Source organism: Thermobia domestica, chromosome 2 (assembly GCF_964235325.1).
Source record: "Thermobia domestica chromosome 2, izTheDome1.hap1.1, whole genome shotgun sequence".
In the NCBI taxonomy this organism is placed as follows: domain Eukaryota; kingdom Metazoa; phylum Arthropoda; class Insecta; order Zygentoma; family Lepismatidae; genus Thermobia; species Thermobia domestica.
In genome coordinates, this window is record NC_137455.1 from 110634637 (window position 1) to 110660028 (window position 25392).

Here is a 25392-nt window from a genome sequence, read left to right on the forward strand (position 1 = left end):
TCCCATGTATGTCAGCTAGTTTGGGAATTGACAGGGATGACAAGTTCGACGCATTCCATTTCTTTCAACGAAGGCGTGGAGACGCCAACACCGTGAAGGTATTAGGAATAATAGGGTGAAATAACATAACGTGAAATAATTAAGAGATGTCAGAACATTGTTGAAGAAAGAGTTGTACACTGAATGAAATGAAAGAAAAAAATGCTAGAGAAACATGTATAAAATTAATGGTATAATTTCAAAATCAAGACAAAAGATTCTGAAGTATACAGAAACTTCTAAATAGTGTGTAGCAAGCGACCTACCAATGATAGAAGAATATATTATGATTAATTTTACTAATAGAAGTAGAAATCCGATTCCGCTAGCTCAAGTAGCTTCCCATTTACCTCACCTTTTTGATGTAAATTTAGTTGGGGTCTACTAGCATTCTTTGTCTTAGTCATCCCCTCAATTTTTACATGCTAAAGACACTCATACTTGTGGAGGTATCTAAAATCAACTGTTTATCGAACCAGGCCCAGAACCGTGGATCACCTCAAGTAGAATATCAAGCATGTGTGTAGAGAAATAACATCTGAAATACTATGGCGTATATGTGGTAGTGGACGACATTAGTGCACAACACCGTATCCACGTGTGCCAGCAGCAGGAGGGAAACCAATTTGAACACCTGTTTCAGTAGTACCCAAAAGCGTTGCGTCTAGAAGCATGTACTGTGCATGCATGAGGTACGTAATTTATTCTCAGTAGCATGTGTACTCCGTCCAGTAAACTTTGTAAGCAACAGTATCAGATGAACTTTAACTGCATTATATATTTCGTATCTTAAACGATTTTTACAACCAACTTTCAACTTGTTACGAATTTCCCCGATGCTAGTGATTTGAACCGAAATTTACAGTATTCTTGTTTCTCCTCTACAGCATAATTTTTGATTTTTGTTCAAGTACTGTGTGAAAATGCTTCTACTGTAATACTATGGCTGGTAACGTTGCTTTTTTAATTAAAATTGGTGTGAGTAAAAGTGTAGAGCAAAATTGATAGTCCGATTTGAAAAAATCAAACAATTTAGATTAAAAACGTATCCTATTTGAAAAATTCCAACAGTTTTGATAGAAAACGTAACATTTCTAGCAATTCTGTTCTGTCTACACATGCTTATATGTATTTGCACACATGACAAAGTTGGCCTATGGCAAAGAACTTCTGTTGCACTCTGTATATGGATATGAACTGGTAAAGTCAACATCCTGAATTTCAAATTTCTCACAAAAATAAGTCACCCATCAAAACTAAGCAAAAATATACAATCGACAACAAAATACATGATGCACCTTACATACTCACGTGCACATTCAGACTGATACACTATTTAGTTATTCAAGCTAACTAGTATTGAATTTTTGAAATATTGAATTATGCATACATAATACTAACCTGCCATTTTGGTCGGACTTGTTTACGCAAGTCCTGCAAAAGAAAGAAAAATATTCTTCACAAAATACAGAACATAAGGCAACATAAAAAAGGAACATTTACTTATGAGATTGCTTAAGAAACTGTAGATATAGTAATTACTTTACACGATATAATCTTATATTCTGTCCAACAACATAAATACAAGATCAGAGATTGGAACTAAAATAATTATTCCACCAAAGTTAACTCCAAATTCCGAGTATATACGTTGGAAAGTTAAATAGGAATGTATAATTTGAAAGGTTGATAAATGTAAATACTAGAGCCAAGAACTATGATATTAAGAGCAGGATTTACATAGTTTATATCTCTTTCCTCCTTGAGTCCTAACACATGTTTGAAATCGAATTCTTATATATTTAGATGATCAAAGTTGCTCCATTTCTTCTTAATTTTTACTGCTCTCTGCGAAAATGTTTTTTGTTATGTACTGAAAATCTCGACAAAAGTAGTGCCCACTGACAAAGTCTACAGTCAACTTATGAATAATTGTTCTGAGCTGCTGGAGTGAAAAATACGGTAATGGAAATTGCAAACGATAATGATCTGAGGTGTGTCGATATCTCATGCTAATCCTGCTTTTCCTTCTACCATATCTTTTATTCTCTCTCGGATTACAATTTCTTAGCAAATACATTTCTAAACAAACAGTTTATTTTTTGTTGAATTATCAAAGTATTGTTTTATTTCCCGTACTTTTATCAGCTTTTTTTTTTTTTTTTTTTTTTTTTTTTTTTTTTTTTTTTACCTTCCATCTACCAAATTCATGTCAATTTTCTCTAACCCTAAGTTTCGAAGCCTCTTTTCATCGTTCTTTCATAACGTTTATACCTGTATTTCTATTCTGTACAATATTACACTTAATACTAAAGATTTGATTAATCTTACTCCTTAATTTTTTTTTTTCTGAAAGAGCTACAAACTATATTTTATTTTTCAATCCTACCCTTATTTTTATTTCTTATTCACACTTCGTACTGAAATTATTTACCTGTTATATTTCATTTTCATAGCATGTGTTGTTACTTCCTTCATAAAGTTTATTTATTCTTTTTGTCTTCCATTATTTATTCTCATTGTATATATTCTATTCCATTTTTTCGAAGCGTTTTGCTTGCCCAGAGAACGGCAGTCCTATGTATTGGAATAGGACATGTTTGAGGTGATTCCACTTTTGTTAGGTGTCTAACATAATCAGCAACAAGTTCCTGATGAAACTAACAAAATATTTCAAATAGGGAAATTGGGGAATGAATGATAATCTACCAAATGTTTTTGAAATGCAAAGACAACCAAGAAAATTTAACATTCAAATTATGCAAAGCTGATTTAAAAACAAAAAGAGAGAAAGACTATTTATCATTCGTACCTTTCGGAGTAAAGCTCCATGAGCCGCCTAAATTTTATGGGATCCACTTCACACGGCAATAATATCAAAGTCAAATAAGAGAAAACTTTAAATTGAGAACTGCTACTACTCTGAAAGAAAGACAAAAGAAACATTCTTTTTAAAATTTGCTAACAATCAAAAGTTTTAATTTTCATTATTATATTTTTATATATATTAAGATTGTGAAATTTATGAGACCTATAACATGTAGAATACATAGGGTGTACAGAAGATAGGTGTAATGTAATTTTATTGCTTATTAATAAAGATATTTATCATTGTTCGAATTTCCTCCGTCTTAATTCAGATCAGGATTTTTATTCTAATAGAATAATATTCAACCCCCCCCCCCTCAAAAAAATCAAAGAACATATTAATTCTATGAAAAGATATATACGGCATGTATATTTGAATAGATCATCGTTACGTATTGAAAGGAAGACTTTTGTATTGTTTCTTGTTAGAATAAGTAATCTAGATCTGAATACAAGTAGAGGAAATTCAAATTAAGATTGGGACACAATTTTAAGTAACTTTACAAATAAACAATCAAATTATGTGGTGGGCATTTTTTCTCAATAGTCTGTTACTTATAATTTTAAATTTTATCACTAACAAAATTCTTACAAAGAAGTTTATAAGAAGAATGTAAGAAATTTATTTATTTATTCTTAATGTATTCTGTGTAGTGAGGTGTAGATAGTTGATGTCCCTCTGGTTTCAGTTACTTTAGTAAGTTTCTTGTGATTTTGTGCTACAAATGAAATAGGTTTGTTGAAGTTTAGTGTCTCTTTTCAGCACCGAGGCTATATGAGACGTAGATTTACCGTTTAAGGAGAAATCTGAACTACCATAATGCTTTTAATTGATAACGCTTTCCCATCAGCAATCGCACCGAGGATTACTTGCACCAAAGGCACACGTGCTAGCCACTGGACCAGCGAGGAGGATACATAAGTTAGGATTGTTTGCAGTTAGCCAATTATTTTTGGTATCATGGTCTATGTTTTACACACTGTTCGTTATGGATCAATAAGTAAGTGAATTCTGTGATTTCCTTGATCTTCGTACATTGAGCGACTGAGGATACGAACAGGAGCGGCTTTCGATATCATATCGCTGAGATAAATACATTGGTACAAAGGTTAATTATTTAAGTTAGTTAAGAAAAATATGCCGTATGTTTTTTTTTTTTTTTTTTATTTTATTTAATTTTCTTATAAGCTGCCATCCTTCCACTTAAAGCTAACATTCTTTAGCGCTCTAATCAAGATGTCGCACCTCAATCGCTAAAAGTCTTTTATAAATTAATAAATACCAAATACATTACTTTTCCTTTTTGATAAACTTTCACTTATATTTAACAAACTTTGTTATTTGAATGAAACTCTTAATTCATTCAAATAACAAATGCAGACATTTAACAAGTTGAATAAAAACTACTTATTAGAACAATGCTTTTATTCTGTGAATGAATTTCTGGATACTTAACGAGTATGTTTATATGTAATGGATTTCTAGATATGTAACGAGTATTACTGACAATATTATAATTTTATTTATTACTTATGCTATCTTTAAATTAATTTGGCATACTTAAAATACGAGGTGTATGTCTGTATGTATATATTGCAGCTACATATGTATCTGTCTCCTTATCTCATTGGACGATCTTATTCGTGCGCCTGAATTGGTGTAATATGTATAATTATAATGATGATATAAATTGAATTGAATTGAATGACATCTTACGCTGATTCCCCTTCTAAACCTGAACTGTTTCCACTCATAATTGGTTATTGAGCGCATGGAACAAATAATAATAATTACTGGTACAACTAAACTGAATAATGTTCCTTTATGATGAACTTCTAGCCAATATTTCCAGTACTCCCAAGAGTACTCTTCGTCGAGGCTAATGCTTAGGACTATTCTCTATGCTGGTCTTCACATAGTTTTTGTTCTAACAACAGTGGAGTAATAATATTTACAAATTTCTCAATATATTAAAATTGTTAGTGCACTAAACCTAAGTCAAACCTTATTCTATATTATTTTAAGTATCTAGTCCTGTAATCTCCTCTGTTGCATATGTCTTCCAACACTATGTATATTTTAAACCTTGTATGTACAATATTTTCATATCAAACATTGTAGCCAATTAATGTACAAATCCAATCCTCAATCTCTGTATTTTCTAAAGAATATATACTGTAATTAAGTATTTACAGTCATAATTTTTGTTTTTATTAATGTAATTTGTAATCGTTGTATCTCAGTTCTTCTGAGGTTCTCTTTTTCAGTGTTCATATTTTTTCTCTAATACAATAAGCTTAAAATACGTTACTTTCAATGTAGTAGCTGCCCGATTTAATACTTCTACCTCTTGTACTGACTGTATACAGGAAACCTTTAACAAGTAATATATTGGTTAAAATAACTTCAGAACGCACTTGGCAAATCAAAGACAACATGTGGATAAACACCTTTATTAGGGTTTTCAGTTTGGTATCACTTAAAAAAGATTTGGATGAAGAACTAAATAGAATATTAAATCTAGGGGCTATTAATGCATAAGGTCCCTTATGATGGATACTTGGAAACAAAAAGCCCATTATATTTGCAATACGTGGGAAAATAGGTCTGAAAAAAAAATCGTAAACAAGATGCCCCTTGTAGGTCTCATTCCAGTTGTAAACAAGTTGTACAATTTAAATATGCAATCTTAAAGTTAGTTTTGAGCCTCCCAGAAACTTGGAAGGAATTTTAAGTCATTATAAAAATTGTTTCGTGGACAAATACAGCCCAAGTGGCATATATCAGGCTTTTCGCTCTTGTAACACTTGCTATATTGGAATGAGAGAAAGAAATATAGGGACTAAATTAAAGGAACGCATTAGAGAGTCGTGCGAGAATAAGAAAGCTGGTTCAGGCTTATCAAAACATCTCCAAACTACAAAAAATTCTAGTACAAAAGATAAAGGTAAAAGTATTATAGATACATTGGATTACTACAAACATTGAAAAGAACGTATCTGCAGCTTATTATATTAGGACAAAACACCCACTATTGAATACCGAAAGAAGGAACCTTGAGAAGGACTGGGATACGATGATTGAAAATTACATTAATAAAAACAAAAATTAAGACTGTTAACACTTTATTATACGAGGTGTGATCAAAAATACGGTAAATAATTTTATTAGAAACAAAGTAATAAGTTCACATGGAATTTGATTTAATCTCCTTCAAAGTATTGTCCTTGACTAGCAACGCACTTATCCCAACGTTGAATCCATAACTAGAAGCGTTTCTGGTAGCTTCTTTCGGAAGGGCGTTTAGCTGCTCTGTCGTGGCCCTCTCAATATCAGAAATGTAGTCAAAACATTTTCCTTTAAGCACGCTTTTAAGTTTTGGGAAGAGCCAGAAGTCGCATGGTTCTATATCTGGAGAGCACAGCGAATGTGGACGGACAAGAATATTTTTTGGGCCAAAAAATCGCGGTTCAAAGGCAAGGTGTGGCGCGGCACGTTTTCGTGGTGAAGAAGGTAGCCATTTGTAAATTTAATCAGCGGGCAAATTGCTTTTGTTACGGATCCATATGAGATGTTTTGTTCTTCGAAAAGCTCTCGAATAGTCATTCGTCTGTTTGAACAAATCATTTGTGCCACTTTTTGTACGTTTTCATCTGTTTTTGACGTCGAGGGACGTCTTAATCGTTGCTCGTTTTCAACCGACTTCTAGACACTTTTGAATCGGTCATACCACTTGTAAATAGTCTGCAATGCCACCATTTCATCGTCATATACTGATTTTGACATTTCGTGAACTTCTTAAACACTTTTTTGCAGCTTAGAACAAAAGTTAATGTTGGCGCGCGACAAACACTTTTAACACATCCTCACCCTTTTGTCTCTGGAAACCAACTAACATGTTACAACTCGTTCAAATTCACATTGGCTTTACCAAAGGTTTAGACTAAAGAGCTTACTACTTGAAATGCATATAACATCGATAGTTAGCACTGTGCAACTACATACACCGTACTTTTTGGTCACACCTTGTATATTCTTTAGGACATACAGAGATTACATATTGACGATTGAATTTGTACATTAATTGGCAACAGTGTTTAATATGGCAACATTGTATATACAATGGTTTAAACTTACATAGTGTTAGAAGACAGAAGGCAGAATATTACAGGACTGGATACTAAAAAGATACATAATAATGTCTGACTTAGGATTAGTCCACTAACAATTTTAATATATACTGAGAAATTTGTATATATTTTTACTTCATTGTTGTTACAACAAAAACTATGCGAAGATCAGCGTAGAGGATAGTCTTAAGCTTTCGCTTCGACTTGTGGAAAGTACTAGGAATACTGTCTTAGAAATGCACGAGAAAAGGAACATTATTCAGGTTAGTTGTAATTATTATTATTGTTCCCATTCAATTGTTTCGTTTGTTCAATTTAAGCATAAAATACTTTATCCATGTGCCCGCCAGCTGTCTTATCACCAAAGTCTATAATGAATACCATTGAAAAAATAAACACCTATGTACGTACATCACATAAAAATACACAAAGAAATTTCAGATAGACACTGAGGTGATATTAGAATTAATATTCTATTGTCTAGAGATGATAATATATGTAAGTTTTTCTTCTTACCATATATATTGTTTTTCTTTTTACCATATACTATATTGTTATGAGCCTATAGAACATACGTCTTCTGAGGTCAGCAATCTTTCGATTGGTTTGACAGCTTTCCACTCTCCCTTATCCTGAACCAGACTTTTCATTTCTAAGTACTTTCCTTCCTTATGTTTTGCATTATTTGATCCATAGGCCTATATATTAATCGCGGCCTTACTTTAAGTATTTTATCTTTCTGGAATTCTCTCTATAGCTAATAGCATGATTTTTTCATGTCTCATAATATGTACAATCACTCTATCTATTCTTTCCGAAATATTTCTTCTACCATTTTCAGTATCCTTTCTTTTGAGACTATAGGCACCCACCTGGATATGATTCTATAGCACAACTTTCGAAGGTTTTCATTCACCATTTTCCTCTTCTCCTAGTGTCCAAGCCTCACATTAATACAATGCCATATTCCATACATAAGCTTTCATCTGCCTTTTCTTCAGTTCTATGTTGATGTTTCTGTTTTTCTTCTTCGCCTAAGCTATTGTTTATTTTATATCTTGTTTGTGTCTATTATCGCTCTCATTTTACTCCCTAAGTAACATAATTCCTGCACCTCTACCACCAGGCGATCTCTTATTTTTGATCTTCATTTTTCTTGTTGCTTGTTTTCTAGCGCACCTCATAACTTCTGTTTTGCTCTTCTTAATCTTCATGTTGAATTTGTTGCTAAGGTTTAGTCGCATTCCGTTTAGAATTGACTCTAATTTGTTTTCACGTCTGTCATATTTAGGATATCATCAGCAATTTTAAGCTTCTATGTTTTCTGTTTATGAACAGTTCTTCCTAGGTTGTGAGAGTTCTTGATTTCTTTTATTGCTTCTTCAATGAAGAGATTAAAAAAACTGACGGCAATAAGTATCTTTTGGCTGATCACTTTCTGAACTGTTGCCTCTTCTCCCTCTCCTTCTACCTCAATCGTTACCTTCTGTTCTTTGTGAAGTTCTATTATTCTTCGCTTCTTATAGTTTATTCCTGATTCCTTCAGAATCATGAATATTTTGTTCAATTTTACATTAGCAAATGCTTTATCCAAGTCCACAAATCCTAGAGTGCTTTTCCCACTAGAATTCTTTCTTCTATGAATTCTGTTCATGTTAGTATTGCTTCCTGCTTATCCATTCCAGTTTTCTTTCTGGAACCAAACTGATCATCTGCTAGTACTTCTATCTTGGATTTCAGTCTTCTATAGAGTATTTTTGTCCAGATTTTGAAGCAAGCATAAGCAACTTTATCGTTTTGTGGTTCTCGCATTTCGTAGCACTTATTACTTTTGGTATTGTCATTATCTTGCTTTTCGGAAGTGGCGATACGTCACTAAAACTAACATGATTCCTGGAGCACAAAATATACTGATTATTTTACTTGAGGCTTTCAAGAATACGATTTTTTGAGGAACTTCATAGTTAATAGGACATCTCCATATATTGAGTTGTTGCAAAATTAATGGAGGATTTCGGATACTTCCACTCTGACACGTTGCTTTGGCCATAAAATATACATTTTGTATGTCCTGATAAGTATCATGCAAAAGTTCTGCACTTTATGGTTCTATTTCATACGAAGTGTCTCTGAGCTTTCTTTTATTTGCAGGTTTGAGAAGATAGGATGTCAAAACACTTTTTTTTTAAAATCATCTTCAAGAAATTTAAATTCGATCACAGAGGAGCATAAAGAACTAAGAATGTTATTGAGGGGCAGAAAAAAAATGGAATTTATAACTTACCGTCCCAACTACGCCATTTAAACTAAATAAAAATTAATGATCATTACAAACTGGTAGAATGTGAATGAGAGAAGAAACTAGAGAACCTCGAGAAAACCTATATGATGTTGTCCATCGCTAACTCAATGTCCTGGGATCGAATCACGAGTCCCTCACACTAGAGGTGTGTGGTGTAAAGAAAACCAGTATGCACCAAAGACTGTAACGTTTAAATACGTTGTTTTGTCAATAGGATGGTCAAAAGGATTCAGAAGTAGAAACAAAAATTACTATGTTTCTTTAGATACAAATATATAAAGCTGGGAAAATTGTACTCTATGTAGTCAACTTATCAAGCTTGTCTCCGTAATTCTTTTTATACTTGAATTCAAGAACATCTTATTTCATCCAATGACATAAGCTACGTAATGCTTCATCTGGAATTTCAAAATATTCATCCCTTATCAGGCGGGCACCCAGAAAGTTTTATACGGAGGGTCCAAACCCAAAAGATTGACTTTATCAGGACTGTCTAATCCCCGTGAGTGTTCGTGCTGCATAAGACAAGTATAAGGATGTTATTTTTTAAAAACTACGAAGTTCGGGGAGATCGTACTTGGTGGATTTCCTTGGACACTACATAGCTTAACTTTTGTATATGAGAGAGAGAGAGAGAGAGAGAGAGAGAGAGAGAATACGTCTACACAAAAGTTAAGCTATAAGTATCAGAATTTTAGCCTGATGTAAGAATTTCGTGACTCACAAAAATTCTTTAAAAACTCACTAGTAGGTTGCTACTCGTGGACTGAGAATTTCTGTAGTATGTTGACATTTATTTGTTGTTTAAATACAAGTGGGCTACACCAAATACACGTTTAATGTGTGTTTATGAAAGTAAATTATACACACCTGTCTTTCACTCACATAAAATGATTCCACTACTGACACATATATAACCCATTAAGCAAGATTAAAGGGTGTTGAACAAAATACGTTATCTGAAAGAGATAATTCTACAAGATTTATCTTTAAGGGAATCCATGATAAAGAGTTTATTATTATGATTGACAAAATACAAAATGCCTAGGACTGCATTTATAGCTAATTCCTAAATGGCAATTTCACTAGTAATTGTGTTATGATAATGATTAAACATAACATTGAAAACCTGGCAACACTGCTTTATGAGATACAACAACAGAAGTTTTTATGATAATAGCCTGAATTGAAAAAGCTACGAACTAGAGCTGCAAGTCGTATGGCACTGCTGCAATAGAAACCGATAGTAACGCCTTCCTATCCTCTAACTCCTCAACTCCGTGCAACATCAGAAACACTGCACTGATGATTCGGGTTTATAACTAGGAAGAAGCAGAATCAGCATTGAAAGTCAGGCAGTGAAGAAGGCATAGTTGTGCGCCAGTGGGTTAGATATGGGGGCATTTTATGTTGTTCGCCGCTAGGTTGGACATAGTTTAGGCGGTCGCTAACAGATGGCGTTGAAGCGACTTAGGCCCAGAGAGCTTTCACGACAGTGGTTAATATGTAGTACTTGATGAACAAGAATAGTTGCAAATCAACAAAGAAGTATAATATGTTTTGAAGTGAATAACATTTCATTTTGATGAACAAGAATGGTTGTAAATCAACAAAGAAATATAATATATTCCGAAATCAATAACAATTCATATTGATGAACAAAAATAATGTACATAAATCAACAAAGAAGTATAATATGTTCCGAAATGAATAACAATTCACATTTGATATTTAGGAACCCTAATAAAACAAAAATCAGAACTTCCTATGAAAATTTACGTACAGTCATAGTCATAGTCATACTTGATTTTTGCTAATATATCAGAAGTAATTACATAAAGGCCAAAACTCACTAAAAGTATGAAGTGTGTCTTTGAAGTAAGCACCGTTTTCAAATTAAGAAAAGTATACTTTGCGTAACAATTTTATTATTACATGAAAGCCTGTAGCTTAATCTACTTTAGTAGTAGAGGACCCCGTATATCCGGCCAAATCAGCAAAATTTTTTGTGACGTCATAGGTCAAAGGTCAATGACCTTAGCCCAGGGTCAATGACCTAGGAGTAGCTACGACCACACCCTCTAGATTTTGGCAGGGGTACCTTGGCCCACCCCCTAAATTTTAGTAAGGGTACCTAGGACCACCCTCTTAAATTTTAGAAATTGCCAAATCTAAAATTTGGTATGGTAGACCAGGACCAGGGTATGTACCTCTATCAGTATTGGGGTCCATCTCGTTCCCTTTTATGGCTAAAAAATAGCCAAAAATTCAAATTTCGGAGGTTTTTGACCTAATTTATCCCCTTTCATGAGGTGTTATTACCTTATATAGTTAATGGACATGTACAGAGGTCTATTCCCTTTCATAAGACATTGATATATTAATGCACTCCTTTAAAATTTTGGGAGGGGTACCTTGGCCCACCCCTTCAATTTTGGGAATTGCCCAATTTAAAGATTTGGTATAATAGCATAGGACCCTAATATATATCACTATAAATTTGGGTGGTTCACCTCTTTTCCTTTTAGAGGTAAAAAATTGCCAAAATATAAACGTAAGCAATACCTGGTACCACCTGTTTGGTTTTTGCCCAATTTATGCCCTTTGATGAGGTTTTATTACCTTATATTTTGGATATTCCCCAATTTAAACATTTAATATAGTACTATAGGACCCTAATATGTATCACCATAAATTTGGGTGGTTCATTTCGTTTCCTTTCATGGGTAACAAATTGTCAAAAGTCAAATTTCGGAGGTTATTGACCCATTTTATTCCTTTTGGATGAGGTCTTATTACCTTATGTGATTATGTGGGATGTACAGGGGTCTATTCTATTTCTTAAGATATAGGTACATCGATGCTTCCATCTTAAAATTTTGGTAGAAGTACATTTGCCCACGCTTAAATTTTGGAAATTGTTCAATTTAAAACTTTGATATAATAATATAGGACTCTAATATGTATAGCTAGTTATAAACTTCGGTGATCCATCTTTTTTCCTTTTCACGGTTAAAAAAATGATAAAAATTAGTACGAACATGTGTTCGGTTATTGACCCAATTTATTCCATTTGATAAAGTCTTATTACCTTATATGATTATATGAAAGTGTACAGGGGTCTATTTTCTTTCTTAATATATAGGTACATTGAAAATTTAGAAGGGGTACATTGACTCACCCCTTAAAATTTGGAAATTGCCCAATTTGGTATACTAGTATAGGGCCCTAATAAATACCATTATAAATCTCGTTCCCTTTTATGGGTAAAAAAATGTCAAAAATGTAAATTTCGGAAGTGATTGGCCCCTATGATAAAGATGGATGTGTACAGGGGTCATTTCCTTTTGATGTTTCCTTTATAAATTTTGTTGGGGTACATAGGACCATTTCTTTAATTTGGGAAATACCAAATAAAATTCGGTAAACGTTCTCTAGGACCCATTGTAAATTTCGGTGTCCCTCTTAAGGCCGAATATTTAAATTTCGAAGGTTAATGACCTAATTTATCTTCTTGGATATGGCTTTATTATTGAATGAGTACAGGATTTATTACTCTTTTCATAACACGTAGCTAAAATAAATTTGACGGTTAACCGTGAAACGTGACATTATTTTAGTTGAAACTTTTGGTTTGAACAATTTTTTCAATCATTTACCAAGATTTGAAAACTTTTTGTTCGAAAAATTTTGAATTTTTTTTTTGTAATTTTTTGCAAAATTTGTAATTTTTTTTAAAAAATTTTGTTTAAAAATTTTTAAAAAATTTTTGTATTTTTTCAAAACTTTTGTTTGAAACTTTTTTCGTTTCAAAATTTTTTGAGGTTTTTTCTTAGAAACTTTTAGTTTATATATTTTGTTTGAAATCTTTTCTTTTAAATTTTTTTGAAAATTTTTTCGTTTCAAAATTTTTAGTTTGATATTATTTTGGAACTTTTGTTTGAAATTTTTGTTTGGAAAGCTTTGATTTGAAATTTTTTGTTTGTGCACTCATTAGTAAAGAACTGGAACTGTCTAGAACAAAAACATCTGGCAACACTGTTTATCATGATGTAATAGTACACGTCAGAACTTTGTGATGCAACGTCATCAGTTTTGCATCATCATTCGGGATAGCATTCATAACGTCATCATGGCTACTTGTCTTTAGTTTCTAAACTTACGTGATGTGATAAAATCATTTACCAAGATTACCGATTTGCAACACAATCTACTTTATAGAATCTTAGCTAGCCAAATGATTCCTACAAAGTTTGGATTAGGAATCGTAGTGAAGCTTGAAAATAATGATTATATTATTTTACCAGCAAGATATTTACTCATGGAAGCATCAAAACACGTTTCTTTACGTTCTTTTACGTTTCTTAAACACTGGATGTGTATCTTTATGCTATGAAAGACTCGTTGGACGGAGTAATCAATTTGAATTTAGTACACAACATCATCTGTGAATTTGGTTTTGTCAGCAATTGTGATAAAATCATAAATTCAAACGTCAGCACATTACTTTCTAATGACGTCAGCAATAGCTTATGAAATCATCAATGCAAACGTCAGCAAATTCCGTTGCAGCGTGTAAGCTATAACCCTTTAAATCATTCGAGCAAGTGCGTTTCAGGAGGAAAGATGTGTACTTCTAACGATAAAGAAATTCTCTTCGCAAGCTATTATCCAATAAATATATTTAAATAAAACATGTGATGATTGGTATCAGTGCTACAAGATTTGAACCTGTTATTCGATTGGGCAAAGCAGAACAATTTGGTGTACAACTGACCTATGAAGAATGGAAAATATTATGTACACGTATCGACCAAATGAATGATTATTTTCATGATGAGCTAAATGTGACCAGAGTCAAATCATTAGGCTCAAATCATGAAGTGGTACTACGTACAGTCCTCGAGAAGATGGTGCTGTTACGTAAAAAGAGTACATTGCATGAAACCCGCAACATGGTGTATCTAACGCAAACGGAATGGAACAAATTCATCAATTTATTCCAGTGTGTAAAACATTCAGTGGAAGTATGCAACAAAATAAGTATATTCCTGAAAAAGTACTATTTTAAAAAAATGTTATGCATATTCTACAACATGTATCTAGATGTTGTGATGGTTGTCAACATCGTTCGTGGGTGCATACCTGTATTGATAAACAGTGTATTTGTGATCAAATGGACATTGAGTTTCCACCAATCGATATTGCAATAGACCTTAGAAGACTTCATTGGAAATAAAATTATACGCTAAAGACAAACTAATGCAAGAAGTTCAAAATACATTGTATCGACAATATCCAGATCTTTTATCTGGTATGGATGTATGTGATTAACCAGTGCTGTGTAATAAAATGATCAATTTCACTGATTTGTGTTTTTCATTTCCAGTACAACCTCATGTTTTGACGTGTATTATTGCAACATGATAAACAGTGTTGCCAGATGTTTTTGCTCTAAACTGTTCCGTGAATGCACAAACAAAAAAATTTAAACCAAAATTTTCCAAACAAAAATTTCAAACAAAAGTTCCAAAAAAAAATTTAAAAATTTTGAAACGAAAAAATTTTCAAACAAAAATTTTAAACAAAATAAGCTAAAAGTTTTAAACAAGAAATTTTCAAACAAAATTTTGGAAAAAAATTCAAAAAAACTACGAAAATTTGAAAAAAATTTCGAACAAAATTTTGAAAAAAAATTTCAAACAAAAATTTTGAAAAAATATCAAAAAATTTGAAAAAATTTTCGAACAAATATTTTGAAAACAATTACAAAAAATTCAAAAAATTGAAACGAAAAATTTTTCAAACAAAAATTTTGAAAAAAAATACAAAAATTTTGAAACGAAAAACATTTTGAAAAAAAATTTACAAAAAATTTTTCAAACAAAATTTTGAAACGAAAAAATTGTTCAAACCAAAATTTTCAACTAAAATAATTTCACCTTTTACGGTTAACTATCAAATTTTATCTGGTTTTAACTATTCGATTAACAAATAAATGGTTTTGATCATATTTATTAGTGAGTGCAAAATGTTGAACGAAAGTGTTCGAACTAAGACTTTTAAACAGTAATGAAAAATGTTAAACAAAACTTAAAACTGAATGCAGCAAAGATTTGAAAAACATCAGCCAATCAGATTGCACGAAAGATAGTGATCAGCCAATCAAATTGCATCTACAATAACTTTGCTAGTGATTAACCAATCAAATTACGTCACCTTGTGATTAAATTTCAAAGTGTTGTAGCATGTATTGCCTTTCATCTATGAGTCATAAGATTCAATAAGGTTAACCATAAGATTTCTGAAAGCTCAAGGTAAAATCAACCATCACCAATAATCTCAGACTGTGAGTTGTGACTAATATTCAAAGTATTGTTTCATATCGATCGATTATTGAACGTTCAAACTTCGAGCCTCATACTAAAATTCTGTTTATCACAACTCCCAAATTTATAAGAATGGTCCTACGTACCTCTCTTGATATACCTAAGTCTTAGAATTAACCATATCATTATATGCTGTAGTTAGCTCTCAATGAGGTCAATAATCTCCGTCAATTGTTTACCTTAGCAGAACCAACTGTTGTCTAGAAGTGTGTACCCAAACTTAAGAAGTACCACAACAAATTTTGAAAAGAAAATGGATCGCTGTACACTACCTCCTCCCGAAAGTTTAATAGGATCGTATGAATGTACCAAAGTCATGGACTCCCATAATCACATCATAGGTCAATAACTGACCACGTGAACATATAACAATAAGAGATGTACCCCTCCCAGAATTTAGGATTGATGCACAAATATACCTATGTGTTATGAAAAAAGTAATAAATCCTGTACTCATTCAATAATAAAGCCATATCCAAGAAGATAAAATAGGTCATTAACCTTCGAAATTTAAATATTCGGCCTTAAGAGGGACACCGAAATTTACAATGGGTCCTAGAGAACGTTTACCGAATTTTATTTGGTATTTCCCAAATTAAAGAAATGGTCCTACGTACCCTAACAAAATTTATAAAGGAAACATCAAAAGGAAATGACCCCTGTACACATCCATCTTTATCATAGGGGCCAATCACTTCCGAAATTTACATTTTTGACATTTTTTACCCATAAAAGGGAACGAGATTTATAATGGTATTTATTAGGGCCCTATACTAGTATACCAAATTGGGCAATTTCCAAATTTTAAGGGGTGAGTCAATGTACCCCTCCTAAATTTTCAATGTACCTATATATTAAGAAAGAAAATAGACCCCTGTACACTTTCATATAATCATATAAGCTAATAAGACTATCAAATGGAATAAATTGGGTCAATAACCGAACACATGTTCGTACTAATTTTTATCAATTTTTTTAATCGTAAAAAGGGAAAAAGATGGATCACCGAAGTTTATAACTAGCTATACATATTAGTGTCCTATATTATTATATCAAAGTTTTAAATTGAACAATTTCCAAAATTTAAGGGTGGGCCAATGTACTTCTACCAAAATTTTAAGATGGAAGCATCGATGTACCTATATCTTAAGAAATAAAATAGAGTCCTGTACATGCCCACATAATCACATAAGGTAATAAGACCTCATCCAAAAGAAATAAAATGGGTCAATAACCTCCGAAATTTGACTTTTGACAATTTGTTACCCATGAAAGGAAACGAAGTGAACCACTGAAATTTATGGTGATACATATTAGGGTCCTATAGTACTATATTAAATGTTTAAGTAGGGCAATATCCAAAATATAAGGTAATAAAACCTCATCAAAGAGGGTCAATAACCTCCAAAATTTGATTTTTTGGTAATTTTTACCCATGAAAGGGAACGAGGTGGACCATTAAAGTTTATAGTGGTACATATTGAGGTCCTGTACTGATACCAAATGCTTTTATTGGACAATTTCTAAAATTGATGGGGTGAGCCAAGGTACCCCTCCCAAAATTTTAAAGGGGTGCATTAATATATCAATGTCTTATGAAAGGGAATAGACCTCTGTACATGTCCATTAACTATATAAGGTAATAACACCTCATGAAAGGAGATAAATTAGGTCAAAAACCTCCGAAATTTGAATTTTTGGCTATTTTTTAGCCATAAAAGGGAACGAGATGGACCCCAATACTGATAGAGGTACATACCCTGGTCCTGGTCTACCATACCAAATTTTAGATTTGGCAATTTCTAAAATTTAAGAGGGTGGTCCTAGGTACCCTTACTAAAATTTAGGGGGTGGGCCAAGGTACCCCTGCCGAAATCTAGAGGGTGTGGTCGTAGCTACTCCTAGGTCATTGACCCTGGGCTAAGGTCATTGACCTTTGACCTATGACATCACAAAAAATTGTGCTGACTCGGCTGGGTATACGGGGGCCTCTACTTTTCTATATAATTTCCACCAATATTACGGCATTTACAGTATCGTACAAAGTTTTGAGTACCATCCTGATAGAAGTCTGCCGCGTTATTTTACAACCAATTCAACACGGCCCTTTTGACCTCATAATCGTCGTCGTGGCGCTGACCACCCAGTTGCTTCTTCAAATGCAGGAATATGTGGTAGTCATTTATCAGATAACGACGAAATCATAAAGCATTTGCTCTTTCTCGTTTTTGTCAACTTTCTGCACCAAATCTTCAGTGATAGCAGAAGGTTCCTCGTATAAGCATTCGTGCGGCTGTCTTTAAAGGCTCAAACCATTTCCATATCATTCTATCGTTCATAATATTTCTTTCCATATACTTCACTAATCTGGCGATGAACTTCAGCCGCTTTCGCGTCTTTAGCACTAAGAAAACGAATCAAAGAGCGTATTTCACAGTCGGGGGGATTCTCAATCGGCGGAGACATTTTAACTACTAACAAACGTAAACACAGTCGAATGTTTCTGTACTGGCGACTATGGCTTGCCAACAGATGTAGGGTACACAGCGCACATGCACGGGATGCCAACCTCAACGTTACAGCGACCGAATTTCCAAACTATAATTATCTTTAAAAAAAAAAAAAAAAACGCTTCGTAAATGACCGGAAGTAAAATATTCCTGTTAGCTGAGTATCGATATAAATAAATACGCAGTTTTTAAAATATCAAGTAACTTGTTTTGAAGAGAACTAGGAATATTTGGAGTTTTGAAAATTTTTGGGGAGACAAATGATGCCAATCCAGAACTGATCTGGCTAAACCAGGAGGTCTGGGTGCCCTAGCCATAGGCACTTTTGAACTATATGGGAAAGAACTGGTCACCCCACCCATGTTCTACTTGCTTAGTAGTACCACTAGCCACAATTGGGTGTGTGGACTAGAACCCACCTATAGGCAAACACAGACACATGTTTATCCCTCATCTAATAATTTGCTTTGTTAAAAAACAAAAAAACTTCCTTCGGGAGATCCCAATCGGAAGGAGATAGATAGAGGTCTATGCCGATCTAAATATCGTATCCGCATCCACACCATCTCTATGCACACCATCTGCAGGCAATGAGATAACAAATACAATAATGATTTCAAAAAAATAGTTTCTAACATAACACCTCCTACGCTAAACTTTAAATACGACTGTTCTTATTGTAACCCAATTATGTAAGATAAAATGGAATAAAACTCATGCAGAAACAAATTACGAAATTAATTGAAAACATTATGTACTTACTTAAGGTCACCTCAAAAGCAGATTTCTGACAAGAAAATTGTCAAGTTAATAATACTGAATCTGCCAATGAATTTCAGGGTAAATAATCTTTTAAAACATCTCTAATCTTATTACTTATTAGACATGAGCGTGTCTGTTTAGAACGCAAAATGGAGATAAAACGTTTTTTTAGTAACAAGAATAAGCCACCACAAACAAATTGACATAAAATCATATTGTCACTTCATATATATAATAGGATTTTGGGAGTAAAGAAAAGAACATTCGGAAAAGCACAATTTTGTTCTGGCGCTTATTTGCTCCAAATTATTGCACACCATCAATAATTAATTCTGATTAGAAGAATGGTAATAAAAGTCTCGTCTTTTCACGATTATCCGCAATTTTATCCACCATTCGCAAAGAAATTAACATACTGTTGAGAAACAAGATGGATTGTTCCTCAGGAGAATGGGGTCTGTCTGCCGCGGTGTCTATTAAAAGGCCCCAACTGTTGGAAACCTATGGTCATTCGCCCCCTGCAGGTATGTTGCCTTCACAGAGGCCATTATTCCTCCAGTGTGTACGCCACGACTAAATTGTTTACATCAGGAAATATCAATTAAATTGAATCATACTTTTGCAACAAAATTAACAAATCACTAAGGGAAATAAAAGCATGGTTAGCAGCCACGAATGCTCGTTGACCAAATCGTTTCCTCTCCAAGCTTGTAACTTTGTTTCTTCTTTTACGTCACCTTAGCTTTCTGAAAATCAGCTCAGCAGAAGACCAATGCAGGACAAAGCTTGAGCCTCGAATAGCCTTGCCCTTCTCTTTTCCTTTCACGTCACATCTTACGATTTTCCAACAGCTAAATGATCATTTCCACCTGTCAGGTTGTCTACCTACGATGAATCTACGATTTCGACCTCTTCCTTATCTACACATTACCCATGTGGAAGGTTGTTGCCCGAGCTTGACGACTAAAAGTTTTCAACCTCGTCTGGCATATCGTCCATGCAACAGCATGGTGGTAGAGTCTATCCCCATTTGATGCTTGAGTCGTTGTTTCTTTTACAGATTATTTTTGAGATCCAGCGAGTTGTCTTAAATGGCAATTGCTCGTATAAGTTGTCTTTGCCTTTGGTTATACCTCAACTAAACTTCCTCCTCATAGTTTTCCTTCCTCCTTTTAGTACTATATGAGCTACACCTTCCTTATTATAAGGTAACCAAGAAAGTTCGTATGTTTTTTGAGAACAGTTACTTTTGTCACGTTAGTGTGGTCAAATTGATTCTAATAACGTCATATGTTTACATTTCTTTCAAACCTTATTCAATAGAGTTGTTCAGTTCATCGCACGTTTCGCTACCGGTTGTGCAGGTAGCGCAATTACGAGTACATATTAGGAAACAAAGCTGCACATGCCGTAGAAGAATATGCTCCGCGTTTTGAGAGACGCCAGTGAGTGAACGGACCGCTCAAAAGTGGTGTTGATCATGATGGTCGTCCATCCACCCTCGACAAAATCCAGCTGGAAGAGGAAATCAAACAGAATCTTCATTAAACCTACAAGGAGTTTGCACACAGGTTTGGAGTATCTGATGAAACCATTCTATCACATCTGCATAACATTGGGATGACATGGAAGCTAACAAGTGAGTTTTTCATGTTTTGTCTGAGGGAAGCAAGCTCCAACGGTTGAACATCTGCTTGTTGTTGCTGTCGCGCCATAATAAAGCCTTGTTCCAGGATCAAATCCTGACATGTGACGAAAAATGGATCATGTATGATAACCGGAAGAGGGACCAAAAGAAGGTTATGCTGTGTTTTCGGCGGATCAGTGCTGACATAGTCCACTATGAATATCTAGAAGGCAGAAAAATCTTAACAGCCAAGGTCTATTCGTTACAATTGTAAAGAGTTTTAGTTGGCCAGCACTGGTCAACAGAAGAGAAGTTCTCCTCTTCCACGATCTTGCCAAACCTCATACGGCAAAAGCGACCAAAGATGTGATCAAAACACTGGTCTGGCAAGTTTTGCTTCATCCCCCTATTTCCCGGACATGAGGAGAAAAGGAGGTGGAGGGTCTATTTCCCATCGGACTATTACCTGTTTTTAAACATGGATAACCGAAAACGCGACGATGTCACAAAGGCTTATCACAATTTTTTGACTCCAGAAAGATTTTTTTTTTTAAATCAAAAAAGACATTTATAAGCTTGCGTCTCGTTGGGAACATGTCATTGAAGCCAATAGTGATTATTTCGAAGAATAAAATGGGTGTTTAAGACTTTTGTGGGACCGTGTTTATGAGTGACGAAAACCGCACGAACTTCCTTTGTTACTTGTGCTTCCTCTTTGCATCCCGTAACAATTCAACCGCGAAAAGCTATATCCACGTAGATCTCGAAAGATAGATTACCTCCGAATATTCTCCCTTGTAACCGGCCATTCTTCAGTCTTGTTCGAAAAAAAAAAAAAAAAAAAAAAAACTTGGGCACCCACCTTTCTTTGAAAACAACTGCAATATAACCTGTATATGGAATTAAATCAGAGAAACATTGATTTTCGTAAGCCAAATGAGATCTTGACTTAAAGGTGAAATATTTGAATTTCCTATATACAAGTTACCAAAAACATAGTGTCTTAAAGAGAGATGGGTGGTCAATGTTTGGAATGAGATTGTACTTATTTTTCCACTTTCTGTTTGCAGTAAAATAGTGAAAATAGTGTAATAGTTTCCTGTTCGACTCCACATCGCAGCATTTCAAGCATTAAAATCGCTTCACGTTGTCGGGAAAACGCTATGTTTCTGCTAGGTGAAACAAGGAAGAGGTTGACGTGTCACAGACCTGGTGTGGATTTCATAATGCAGCGAAATAAACGAAAATTCTGTAATGAATATATCTTCTGCTTATTTGGATCTTGCTTGTCACTATAACAGAATATTTAAAAGAAATCATAATTCTAACTTTTTTCTTTTCCTTTAAATAGTAATACAGTAAAAGCGGTTTTCAACGCACGCTTTATTAAACGGAAACTTGTGTCAAACGGAAATTTTTCACGGCCTCATGAATTTTTAGGCGAAAATTGTGTTAAATTACCTTCAATAAACGGAAACTGTATTATGTGAACAATGGAAATGAAAATAAGTCTCTTAACGGAAAATTTTAAGTTTCGGAGTGCAGAATTTAGAAAGATTTTAGACATCCTATGTGAGGTTAGATATATGTTTTTAGCAAAACAGACAGTGATGTGCAAACCAAAGCAAATACGACGGATATACATGTTTTATGTGAGAATTGTATGGAAAGTCTGAAAGGAGAAAAGGAGGTGGAGGAAGAACAGAAATATGGCATTGAGTTGGAAGAAGAGTGTAGGCTAAAGATTTATCAAGATTCTGTCAAAAGTTTAAAGGAACTGCAACATTGTCCTTACTTCGAAATTGCACTGATATGCTAAGTGTGATTTCTCAGGCTAAAGTCTCTGTGGAAAGTTCAGCAAAAAAGCAGCAAAGTGTATAGTAAACCCTCCTTGACTATTTGAATGATTAAGTTAATATTTTTCTGTTCATTGTAAGTTTTGCGTGTATTAATGCGTAGTAGAAATAAATACTATAAATTGACTATGGTTCACACGGCATATTATTTTATCTCAGTATGTCCATTACATGTCTGTACTTTTATTTTGCATAGGTCTACTTTCGTTAACTGGAAACCTAACTCAAACGGAAATTTTTGTGACTCCCGTTCGATTTAGCTAAACAGGATCCGACTGGCCACAGCAGGAGGTCAGGGATTCTTGCTGGGGCCCTCTCTAAATAAATAATGAATATTGAATAACATGGAAAGTAAGATAAAATATGTCTATTGTGTTGGAGCATAGTTATTCGTTGTAGTTTGCTCCATTCCCAGAGTTTGGAGGCCACTAGCATTGAATGTAGTCTTGGGATCCCATTATTGGAATGAAACTAAGAGTATTATAAAGTCTTGTTTGGAGCCTTTTCTTTGTGGCCAAGTGAGAAAATATTTCAACAATATGAAGAATGGTGTCCTAGCATTATATTGTCTAAATGTGTATTGGGGCCCCATGAATGCTGAAATGAGACTGACTTTTATAAAGTCCTGCTGGGGCCCTCTGTTAGTCGTTTGACAAGTTATTACAACACCATAATGAAACAGAACAGGTTTCTATCCTGGGGCCTCATTACTACGCGTAAATGAAACTGACAGCTTTATGAAGAAAAAACACTCCTCCATCGCATCAAATTAAGAAGGTGAAACATAATATACTTTGTGATGCTCCCACCTGCTACATAGGAAGGGAAGATGTGGCCCTCCAAGTGACGCTCCTGCGGAGGCCCTATGCGATACCCCCAATCCGAGACTGCCGCTAAAGACAGGTTTTACTGTATTAAAGGATGTAATGAAAGTAGAATTTATAAACAACAAGGAACTAATACATGCTGAATGTAGGTGCAAAGCACTAGACATAATTGTTTTAGTTTTATTAACCACTAATATCGGACTTGCATTTTAAGAGAGAACGATACAGAGTGTTGTAGTAAACTCAAATTAAGAAGAGGGATGGTTGCAGTAGCTCAGTGGTATTGCCGTTGTGGTGTAGTCGAGTGGTCTGAGGTTTTACGCCAGCCTTACCAGATTCTCAAATTGAAAAACCGGGACACCATGTATGATGTGTCAGATTTCAATTTTAAATTTTGTTATATTTCCTAAGCATTAGTATAGTAATAGGTTACACTTGTAACTTTGAAAATACGAGCTCATATATAACTTCTAGGAATATTTGAAATGAATTACTGTAACATGTAAATGAATTAAGTACAGTATTTATCACTTACTGCATTGCGAATTTAATGTAAGTACATGCTATATATATAATAAATGAAAAATCAAATGTATTTAATTTACCATACAATTTACATTTATTTCACAGAAGAATGAATTTGCTGTAAGAGTTCCTTTCTTTCCGTTTTCCTTTCTTTTATCTGTTCATGAGGTAATCATAAAATTCTCAGCAGAAATTATGAATGTATGTTTTCACTACGAAAATTGCTTTAAAGGTTTCCCTTTTTTAAGGCGTTTTAAGGCGACTTTTCCCCCCTTAGTCTAATACATGTTCTAACAAGGTACATTCGTGAAGTGTCCCCTCGGGATTCGTGTAAAATTGATTCAAATGCAAAGTACTCCGCGACCCAATGTATTAATTAGCGACCCATTCCGGCAATTTGCATACGAGGGAGGTTCAATAATTATTGTCCCCGGCATATTTAAAATACTTGAGGTGGGATGGCTGATGGGAGATATTGTAGCCTAATGTCTTAGATGCCTATATGCTAAATTTCAGAACCATAGCTGCTATATTAATATTCTTTTTTGTCGTTTCAGGTGTAAGAGGTGGCACCTAGCTTGAATAATGGAGAAAACCGAACAACGAGCTGTCATCAAGTACCTCCAGAAAAAGGGGTTAAGCCCAAATGATATTAATGAGGACATGATCAGTGTGTTGGGTGATGGCTCTCCTTCCTACCAGGTGGTAAAGAACTGGTGCCGTGACTTTCGCTGTGGCAGGGAAAGCTGTCAATAGGCACCTGGTGCTGGTCCTTCAACAACAGCATGCACCCCTGAAAACATTGATGCTGTGCATGATACAATTATAGCAGACAGACGAATCACGGTGCAACAGTTTCCACATCTCTGTAGGCTCAGTAGAAACCATTGTGCATCAACACTTGAGATTCAGAAAGGTGTCAGCGCGATGGGTACCCAAAATGTTATCTCTTGAAAATCAGAAAGACAGAGTTCGATCTTCAAGGACTGGTTTGGAGATTATGGGGGCAGACCTGAAACAGTTCTATGATAGATTTGTGACAGTGGATGAGACGTGGTTCAACAACTATGATCCTGAGTCCAAACGACAGAGCATGGAGTGGCGGCACAGCAGTTCGCCTCCCCCACGCAAGTTCAAGGTGCAAGCATCAGCACGCAAGGTTATGGCCGCAATTTTTTGGGATGCGAAGGGTGTGCTCCTTATTGACTACCTGGAGGTTGGACACACTATCACGGGGGCCTATTATGGAGCCCTAATCCCTAAGTTACGTGAAGCAATCAAGGAGAAATGGCGCGGGATGTTGCAGCGAACAGTGCTGTTCCACCAAGATACTGCTCCGGCCCACAAAAGCCATTCATGCTGCTGGTTTTGATGTGTTGGAACATCCTCTCTACTCACCCGACCTCGCCCCTAGTGACTTTCATTTGTTCCCAGAGCTGAAGGAGCACCTCAAAGGGAAGAAGTTTCACTTAAATGCAGCTGTTATTGAAGCTGTGGAGGAATGGCTCAAGGCTCAGCCAGAGACTTTCTTTGAAGCTGGCATAGTGGCTTTACAA

The 25392-nt window shown here is 34.5% G+C and overlaps 1 protein-coding gene across 2 annotated transcripts in view; it reads right to left on the reverse strand.

Moving 5' to 3' along the window:
* LOC145674697 (uncharacterized) overlaps window positions 1-25392 on the reverse strand; it is a 99676-nt gene that overhangs the window by 47668 nt on the left and 26616 nt on the right. For both annotated transcript variants that reach the window (XM_081744946.1, XM_081744944.1), the window contains exons 2-3: window positions 2852-2961; window positions 1441-1473 (exon numbers count right to left, since the gene is read on the reverse strand). In XM_081744946.1, coding sequence (XP_081601072.1) covers window positions 1441-1473; window positions 2852-2871 — 53 coding nt within the window. In that variant the 5' untranslated portion in view covers window positions 2872-2961. The remainder of the gene's footprint in view (window positions 1-1440; window positions 1474-2851; window positions 2962-25392) is intronic.